This window comes from Acyrthosiphon pisum, chromosome X (assembly GCF_005508785.2).
Source record: "Acyrthosiphon pisum isolate AL4f chromosome X, pea_aphid_22Mar2018_4r6ur, whole genome shotgun sequence".
Classification (NCBI taxonomy): Eukaryota; Metazoa; Arthropoda; class Insecta; order Hemiptera; family Aphididae; genus Acyrthosiphon; species Acyrthosiphon pisum.
This window is the reverse complement of record NC_042493.1, coordinates 13,422,777-13,432,625: the sequence shown is the minus strand read 5'-3', so window position 1 is coordinate 13,432,625 and position 9,849 is coordinate 13,422,777. Positions and strand designations below refer to the sequence as shown.

Here is a 9,849-nt window from a genome sequence, read left to right as displayed (position 1 = left end):
AAAGTGGATAGAACCTTTACTTCCGGAGTTACAGACTTCTTAAAAGTTAAAGTTATAATTGAAAAAAACATCGATAAATCGATTGGCCTCGTCAGAAAAGATCAAAACGTAGGTTAAAATAATCTCTAAATTTATATTTTGACAAAAGTTTTAATACATAATCATCCAGAGAATGGAAAGTTGGTGCATCACTACAACGATCTTCCAGTAAATCAATTTTGAAAATATTTACAAATATTATTCCAATGCCGAAACAATTTTATTGACATTCTGACATTAGTATAGTACATTTGAAATTTATAAAAAATAGCAGTAACCATTAGGTTTGCATCAATATGCAGTTCTTCATTATGTTATAGCTTTTACGAGGTTTCAAAAAATATAATTATCATTATCTAAATTTTTTTTTATTAGGTTTAAGACTTTGATGACCGAGGTCATTAGCATGCATTAGACTGTAGGTTGGTAGGGTTGGCAGGCGCGGATCCAAGCGGGATATAAGAAAAAACCTATGAGATGCCCTAGATAATAATATCCCCTTTAAATTTTATAAGAAGTCAATTCACTCTAATTTTTAAACTAACGGAGCTAAACCTGATTTTCTGAGACCAAAATTTGCTATTTTACGCACTTTAAAGACGGAGACACCGAAGGTTGGTGTAATGTCCTATTAAACAATAGAAAAAAAAAATCATAATTATGTAATATAATATAATTAACATTATTTTAAAGTACTTTCCTTGTAAAAATTATAGAAATAAATCATTAAAAAAGTGGGTAAGTCGACGTCGACAAATTCTAGTTCTACCAGTCTTTGGTGCATAAAAGGTAAAACACATCACCCAAACAACAAACATTCAAAACTATACTTTACAGTTAAGTAAATTATTGTGTGAAGAGAGGAACTTTTACATTTATAACTGTATAAGATAGACAATAAATTACGGAGTGCCCGACTAATGATGCCACTTGACTTATTTAAATTCCTCATAACTTATTAAAAGCTATAGTTATATCTTTAGAAAAATAAATAAATATAAACATATTCAATAACAATGTAATTAATATAATAAATTTATATTATTTCAACCAATATTGTTAACTAGTAACTCACTAAATGTTGTAGTCATAGGCATTTTTTTATAAGGTCCTGAAGTAAAAATTATGACAAAACCCACCAACATATTTTCGAGTTTGAAATGTTATGTTAGAATCACTATTAATGTTTTTCTTTAACAAAAAAAAATTTTATAGGAAATAAATTGAAATAGTGCTATATAGTTTACTTTATACCTCAGTTATTTAATTTGTAAATAATCAATTTAAATTATAAAATAACATTTTTACTAAACATTGAAACAAAAACAAAAATGTATAGAACTTTTGCAATGTATAGACTATTTAAAATATTTTTTTAAGTTATATATTTTTTGTTTTAACTATTTATAATTAATAAGATGTTTGTATTACTACCAAGAGATCATCTTGTAAGCTAATTAGTTATAACTTGGTGGTTTATTAACGACTATTCCACCATAAATTTGTAGTCCATGTCTTGAAAATGACAATGTATCCATGGTCCAAGTATTGGTAATTGGGTCGTAAATTTCTACAGTATTGACAATAGATTATTTAGTTTCTTCACCAATAACATACAATATACCATCACCATCAAGTGCCACTACTCCTATATAAAAACGTAATTTAAATTAAACATAATTTTTCAAAGGTTATTCTAAAAACAAAATTGTTATAGTTACCAAGACAAAATCGGCATAACTCCATATCAGGACTAGAAGACCAAACTTCATAATTTGGTCTATAAACACTTTTAAGATACTCTCCATCACAGCTACCAATAGCATACATAAGATCCTCCAAAACCCCTACACAAACAACTTCACGGCATACAAACATTTTTGAAACTGGTGTTCATGTGTCAAGTGTAGGATCATAATATTGCACAGTTTTCAAAACTATTCTATTACCACCGCCACAACCTATACAATTTAATTAAATGAAATGTATATAAAATTAAAAACAAAGAAATAATAAAAATTATTCACTGCATATAAACGATTATTGAGTATACCAACACCCAAATTATATCTCTCAGTTGTCATACTATAGACACCATTCGTGATTTTTGAATGCTGACATGAAAAACCTCGGCAGTCTTTAAATTATTAGTACCATCTTTGCCACCAACCTGGAATTACAAAATAATATATATCTACAATATAAAATAAGTAAAATATTGGTTTAACTCATAGACTTATAATATATTATAAGTTTAATAATTTAATAGGTTTAACTTACTGAATATATATAATCATCCAATACACCAACTTCTAATTGTGTTCAACTAATTAACATATCAACAATTGGCAACCTAGAGAGTGATTGAGAAGATACAGCATACAAATAGATTTTGAACTTGATTTATTAACACATCCCACAACAAACACAAATTGATTCCTTATTACATCTAGACCAGCTGTCTGACGACAATCATTTATCCCTGGTGCATTTTTTCATAGTTTGGTTGTTAGGTCATACCATTCTGTAATTGATAGTGTAATCTGTATAACACATTGGCGATGTATTAGACAGACTGAACATTAGAATAACCTAGGTAATAAAATGAAATGGACTAAATAGTTGTGAAGATAAATTAATCAAAACAGAATTATACTTATTGTGAAAAACAAACATGTCTAGATTTACACCTAATTGTATTTGGAATGGCGATATATTGAACTGATTTTTTTAGATTCAATTGTAATGCATAAAATACATAATCTTTATCTAAAAACATTATAATAATAATTAATAAAATATGTAAATTTACAATGATAGCATATTTATGAAAGTAACATACATTTAGAAGTATTTTTTCAAAGAAATTCTTTAGATATATTAAATAATATATCAGGCTTTAATAATGGCAAACGTACATGTTCTATTAGTTCTGGCAAACAATCTTTTCTCTGATCCAATTCATGATTTACCCATGAAATGACACATTCATATACCTAAAATAACAAATATTTAAAACTAAATCAAAATATATGAATTTGGTTCAATTTTTTTTGAACCAAGATTTTTGTATATTGTGCTAATTGTGTGAAATATAAATATTATACCTCTGTGGCTATATATAGTTTATGGTAATCAGTAAAAACAATAAAATCATAATTTTAAAGGTAGACAAGAACAATAGTTGTAATAGATTTCTGCATTATATTATAATATTATATTGCCAATATTTTTTTGAAATTGGTTTTATTGCCAATAATAATATGTGGAAGAATTATTATTTTTACATTATCGTGAAAAAAAACTGATATTTGTGAAAGAATATATTTTAAGTGGAGACAGACATACCGTAGTTAAAGCATAATATACTATACAATATTCTTATTTGTGATTTAATATTATTATTATTTGCCAATTTATATTTTTGATGTTTTAATTTGATAATTTGATAATTATTGTCTTAAGAGGACGCTGCACGGTCATATTTTGTTGTATTCCTCTTACAAACGCACAACATTGCAAATTTTACGCTCAAAATAATAAATTTTACTCTGTAATTTCTAATATTAGAGTGAATTTACATCTTATAAAATTTAAAGGTAAGATTATTATCTAAAGCATCTAGGAGGCTTTTAATGATATTTTTATTAAAAAGCAAGTTATGATCATTTTTAAACTGTATATTTTGTAAGCTTAAGAGGACGTGATACCCACATGTGTTGTCTCCGTCTTACAAGTGCGTAACATAACAAATTTTATGCTCAGCAAAACACGTGTAGCTCTGTTAATTAAAAAATTAGAGTGAATTGACCTCTTATAAAATCTAAAGATAAGATTATTATCTAGGTAACCTCATATGCTTTTTAGCATATTTTAATTTTAACGCGAGTTATTAGTATTTTAAGATGTATAAAAAATTTACAATTTTAAAACACTCATAACTCACAATAATTTTTAAATTAACGGAGCTACGCGTGTTCTGCTGAGCATAAAATTTGCTAAGTTACGCACTTGAAAGACGGAGAAAACACATGCCGGTATCATGTTTTCTTAAAGGATAACAGTTTTAATTATTTTGTTGTAATTTAAAAATATTGTTTGTGGATACTTGACACTTTTAAAATATATTATTATACTGTTAACACGCAATGACATTTTCAAATCCAATTTTTTTGTTATAAATAATAAAACTTACTCCTGCAATGCAGTACTACTAATGTCTATTTTGTCAAAATCAAATCTAAAAAAAAAAATATTGTTTAAGGAGATATTGGGATATTATCTAGAATGACCGCACGCCACTGGGCCAGGCTCGCCTATCTTACGCGCATAAAGTTGCTTATTTTACACAATGATTTACCAATTTAAATATTTTATTTAAGTAAAAATATGTGCTTTTTGTGCTTAATATGATATAATTATTAGAATTTCAATATAAGGTTTGGTTTTTAATATTAAAAATTCTAAAAGAGATATTTTCGTTACGTACAGACATTGTAGTAACAACAGCGTAGTGCATTGCTTTATTTTGATACAAATTTTAAATATTTAAAAAAAACTAAACACTTCAGAAAAATTAACTTTTTTAAGTTGACTTCCCATACAAAATATTGAAATAAAATTACCAATATTGTAGTTTTCGTACTTTTTCTTCGAATGAATCAGCAAAGTCATTACAGGAAAATAAAAAGTCACCAAATCATCAGAAGATAAGGATAGAACATCTTCGCCTTCAACCACTTCTCTGAAAATAATAATCATTATTTTTATAAATAATTACTGATTGATATAAATAATTAAGTTATGTTTGTCATACAAACAGAGTTGTTTAAGAGCTTAAAACAATTTGAAGGGTCTAGTTGTTTTTGTAAAAACTCAATACATGCACCATTTACATAATCTAACTGTAAGACAAATGTCTTGATGGTAACAATACCTTAGAAATCAACAATAATTCACATAAATTATATTTTTTTTAAAGTCTATATAAAATCAGATATTTAATTATACCTATACATTTTCTTTTGTGACCATAATTTCTCCAGTATAAATATAATCTACTAATAATTTTAAAATTGTGGAATTTAGTTCTCTTATATCAATATATCTTATAATAAATCTTTATTGGTCTCATTGAAATGACTTAACATTGCCCGGAAATATGGGCTAGCTGCTATTAAAACATTTGCATGTCCAATTACAATTTCACAATCGTCTGCTTCATATCTAATATCACATAAAACTTCATTTCTAAAAACAAAAATGTGTTACTGATGTTTATTTTGAATGAAGGTAAAATCCGAGGTGAAATCACTGTCAACATACTTGCGTAGAGATTGTAAGTCTTCTAGTATTCCAACGGAGTGAGAGTTATTTATAAAATTTGTTGGTTCATATTCTTTGGATGTCAGAACTTTCATTGGATCACTTTCACATGATGAAATTTGTGAGGCATCCATTTCTATCACCGACAGAACACCTCTGAAAATAATTTAAAAATTGTGGTTGTGAATCATTGTGTTAAGATTTAATACTAAATTTAAGTTCATTATTAACTTTTTAGTTAAATTTATTAAATATAAATAATTATTGAAATAAATAATATGGAGTTAATGATGTTCATTAGATAGGTAATTGTATCCAAGTGTGTCATTTCAAATTTTTAATTTTAGACACAATTACATTTACAGATCCATTTGAAAATAATTAGTCACAAAGACTACCTACTCTATTAAGTTTATCTTTTATTAGTTATACACACGTTTGATGTCACCCGCAAGAATTTATTTAAGTAATAAAAAAAAAAAAATAACACAATATAGGTTAGGTGGTTCTAACATTATTTTAATGATTCTACCTAGGTATATTAGATTAAATCAGAAATGTTGTGAAACCCTGGATCTTTATAGATAATACCATAATTTTGTGCTTGTACCATGTGCGAAACACAAATTAAATGAGGTGAAACAGAATACTGTGGTACAGGCGAACCCCTCATATCAGACGTACAGTCAAATCTAACAATAAGTCATTCATATGTTTTGACTGATAAACTAATGAACTTATGTAGTATGTTTAAAACCTATACTACAATAATTTTTGATAGATCGCTAATCGCTATCGTTTCCATTGTGCCCACAATATTTTTTGTTTATAGGTAAGAGCGAATTGAGCGATATTGCGATAGTACATTATTCGGCATCCACCAGGTGCAAATACTGTTAACGTCAAACATATAATGGCAATAACTTTGAAACCAAGTTTGACCACCAAATACTGATTGTCTGACTCCACCGTGGTTTTCAGTAGGATAGTTAACTAGATAAATCTTTAAAAAAAAAAAGAAGTGAATAAGAGTGTCCATTAAAGTAACGAAATACCATTTTCAACCGAACAAAGTTTTTCAACAAGTTAGTATATGACACGTCTACCTGAATTTCTAAAGGTACATTTTCCTTGCAGCATCTGGACGCGGCGTCTAGCGTCACTACCATATACCTATAAGCTAATGGCCAGCGCATTCCACTCCACCCTGCCATCAATGCACAGGAATGATATAAGAGAAAGAGAGAAGAACGAACAATGAGAGAAAGAGAAAGAACGTAAAGTACCATTAGTTTATAGGTCTATGGTCACTACCGGTCCGGACATACATAAGCGTCTGACGCTGTGTCCTACGTGAACGTGGCGAAAAACAAAACAGCTTCGTTTTCGCAGCGTTCACGTAGGACATAGCGTGACGCGGCCGTGCTGTTCCACTGTCTGACACTGCAGTGAAACCGTAGCTTAACTCAAAATAATTTTCAAATGTTCGTGATTTTGTCAAAATGTTTACCTTATCTACACGGCGGTTTCGGTGGTGTCCGGCGAGTGGCAACAGTGACCGTGTGCCGAGCGACCAATAACAATGTTTCGAAAATGGGCGTCACGCGAGGATATTCGCCGTTCTTCGGTCTTCACCACGAATATAATATTGTTCTATGATAATATACTACATACGTATATAATAATTCGTGGTCTTCACACTGTGTAATATCACAGAATAATATAATATTATTATCTATTATCAGCGGAGGATCTTCGATCGGTCGTCGGTGTGTTTCTGTTTGTGTTTGTTCGGGCCAGTTGCACCGTCTACGGTTACACTTCGATTACGCGAGTTTGTGCGTGCTTACAAAGGCACAACAATATCGCGACGAGTTACGAGTGTAATCTATGCTGTTATCAGGGACGCGGCGGCAGGGGGCACAGACGACATCGACGAATAAAATATTATTATTATTATTGTTGTTGTTGTTGTCGCGTCGTATAGTATCGGACGTGGTCGGCGGAACATTATTACACTAACCGCTCGGTACAACGGCGGTAGGGTTGGGGTGACACGAACGGAATGATGACCGGCTACCGTAGATTGTACCGGCTGTGATCGTGAGCGGCTAGGTGGTTAGGCGGGTGTTCGCCGCCCGATTATTGCAAACGGCGTTCGCGGTGGGGTGGTGTGCGGTCTCGTGTTTCAGCGTGGGCCGAATCTCAATAGCCGGATGGGCCGCTCGCACAGCCGGTGCCGCATGATAATTCTAAATCGTATCACGGACGTCGTGGCTCCTCGATATACCGTTATCATTATTTAAGCCATATCACACTTCAATGAAGTTACTTCATTTTGTTGCGTTAATACAAATAAATTGAAAAGACTATAAGCCATTGAACTATATGATAATCATATAGTTCAATGCTATAATAAGCATAGAGTATGATATAGTCATTAAGTCATATAGAGGCACCCTGATTAAAATAATATGATGCGGAAATGGAAACGAAACAATGTAGGTAAACTATAGACAATATTTATTGTAATTTAATTATACTACTCATATTATTAACCTTTATTTTTAAGTTATAACTTATAACTATCAATATATTATAATATTACTTTAAAACTGAACATTTGAACTATAACAATAAATATAATGTATCATTTTTATTTTATATTGTATCTGTACTTATAAAATTATCAGTAAGTAATAATTATATTAAATAATTATTTATTTGGAAGTTGTACATTTGCACATGGAATAGATTATTAATATTTAGAAGTTAAAACTGAAGTCCATCAGTTGATTTGCAAAAATGAAATGATGTAAAAAAAAAATATAATACCTTGTGTTAACAAAACCAGTTCTAACCAATAACACAATAGAACTAGTTGGATAGGTAAGAATTAAAAAAATAAATATGAAATGGGTACCTATTACAAATAATAATAATAAAATATAGATGTATACATAAATGCATATTGAATAATAAATATTATATAGGTAGAAGTAATAAAAAAATTATATTAATGATTATCAGTACTTATTATTATTTTATTAAAAAAGGCAAATAATATTATTGCTCCTTAAACAAAATAATTTCATTGTGCCTTAAAGATAAAAGTTATATTCTTTTTAATTGAATTTTCATTGTAGGATCTACCACAGAAAACAAAGCTTACCATTTTTAATATAGTATAAATAATAGTGAATACTATTATAATATATTATGAGAGTGTAGTAATTTTTGGTGAGGAAATTATCTGTACTATCAGTACCTACTTAAATTATTGTAACACATCAACATCTTAGGTTTGTTCTTAAAATAGTTTCAGAGTAGAAAGTATTATAAGATATTAAATTGGTGGGACTTACAAAATATACTTGAAAGTTAGCACTATCTATCAGTTGCGTTGTTAGTCATTGGAAACAAAATCCTACATGCTTTGCTTCATATAATTCAATAATTTTATAGGAACAAACAACAAACTTCCTCAGACCCTCTAAATAGCTGATAAAACTTCAGTGACCTGTGCTCTGAGATTTCACTCTATATATATATATATTATAATTTCAAATATATATCAAAACAATATTGGTCTGGCATACTCTGTAATCGCTGGATCCTTCTCTTGGTTTTAAAGTAATGTATTGTTCTTTTAAATTGTTTTTCAGTCTTAATATTATTATTTATATCGAGTTTATTTTTTCATTTTGTAGGCTATACCATACTACCATTGTCCAATTTTGAAGAAGTAGGTAGCAAATTTTAATAGTGTAAATCTTCAAGGACTAGGATGTTATTATGTGTAGATGTGAATTTGAAAGTAACTACATATACCTAGTTCAGACTTCAGATATTTAGTTATACATGAGTTATGGAAAATGGATTCATTAATTTTTAAACATTGAAAATAGCTTTATGATAAACATTAGTAAAATCCTAATAAATGTATTTTCTATCTAATAATTGTATTTTGTATTTTAATTAATTAAATAAGATTTTATATTTAACTTATGATTCATAAGTTATGATTAATACAACAAATAAATAAATTATTAATTGGTCTAATTTGAATTTTTCAATTCAAAATTGTTCAAAGAACTGCATGTAAATTTTTCTAAAACGAATAATATATTAATATTAATTATAATAATAAACTTTATATACCTAACGGAATATAATTCCAATTTAATTTTAAATATACAGTATGGTACAGACATACAGACATAATTATAATATTTAGTGTATTATAGATTTACAATAAATAGTTTAAATTGAAATATAATAATAATAATAATAATAATAATAATAACAATGACACTGCTTAAGAAGATGTCAGCATACTATTCGTTTTCTCTCTCTGGCCCAAGCGCAACATAGACAAAATGCATTTACGCAAAATCATTTTTTCTATGCGTTTAAGTAATCTTAGAATAAAGTCACCTATTACAAAAAAAATAGAGAATAATATTCTTGAGGGAATAACATATC

The 9,849-nt window shown here is 28.6% G+C and overlaps 1 protein-coding gene across 9 annotated transcripts; it reads right to left on the bottom strand.

Moving 5' to 3' along the window:
• Window positions 1-240: 240 nt before the first annotated feature.
• On the bottom strand, window positions 241-7,467 carry LOC103310523 (ring canal kelch protein). Of its 9 annotated transcripts, none has more exons than XR_003838772.1 (10): window positions 6,875-7,456; window positions 5,365-5,520; window positions 5,050-5,289; window positions 4,665-4,783; window positions 2,882-3,035; window positions 2,714-2,808; window positions 2,320-2,631; window positions 2,097-2,209; window positions 1,761-2,000; window positions 241-1,687 (listed from the first exon to the last, which is right to left on the bottom strand). XR_003838772.1 is itself a non-coding variant. In XM_029485955.1 (4 exons), the coding sequence occupies exons 2-4, from the start codon at window positions 5,496-5,498 to the stop codon at window positions 3,028-3,030; spliced, it is 261 nt and encodes an 86-aa protein (XP_029341815.1). In that variant the 5' UTR covers window positions 5,499-5,520; window positions 6,875-7,467; the 3' UTR covers window positions 2,945-3,027. The 9 variants fall into 9 exon arrangements, 4 of the variants coding, with proteins under 4 accessions (XP_029341815.1, XP_008187308.1, XP_029341814.1 ...); XR_003838770.1 differs by having other exon boundaries at window positions 2,067-2,209; window positions 2,696-2,808; window positions 6,875-7,454; XR_003838769.1 differs by having other exon boundaries at window positions 2,067-2,209; window positions 6,875-7,453.
• Between the last annotated feature and the right edge of the window lie 2,382 nt (window positions 7,468-9,849).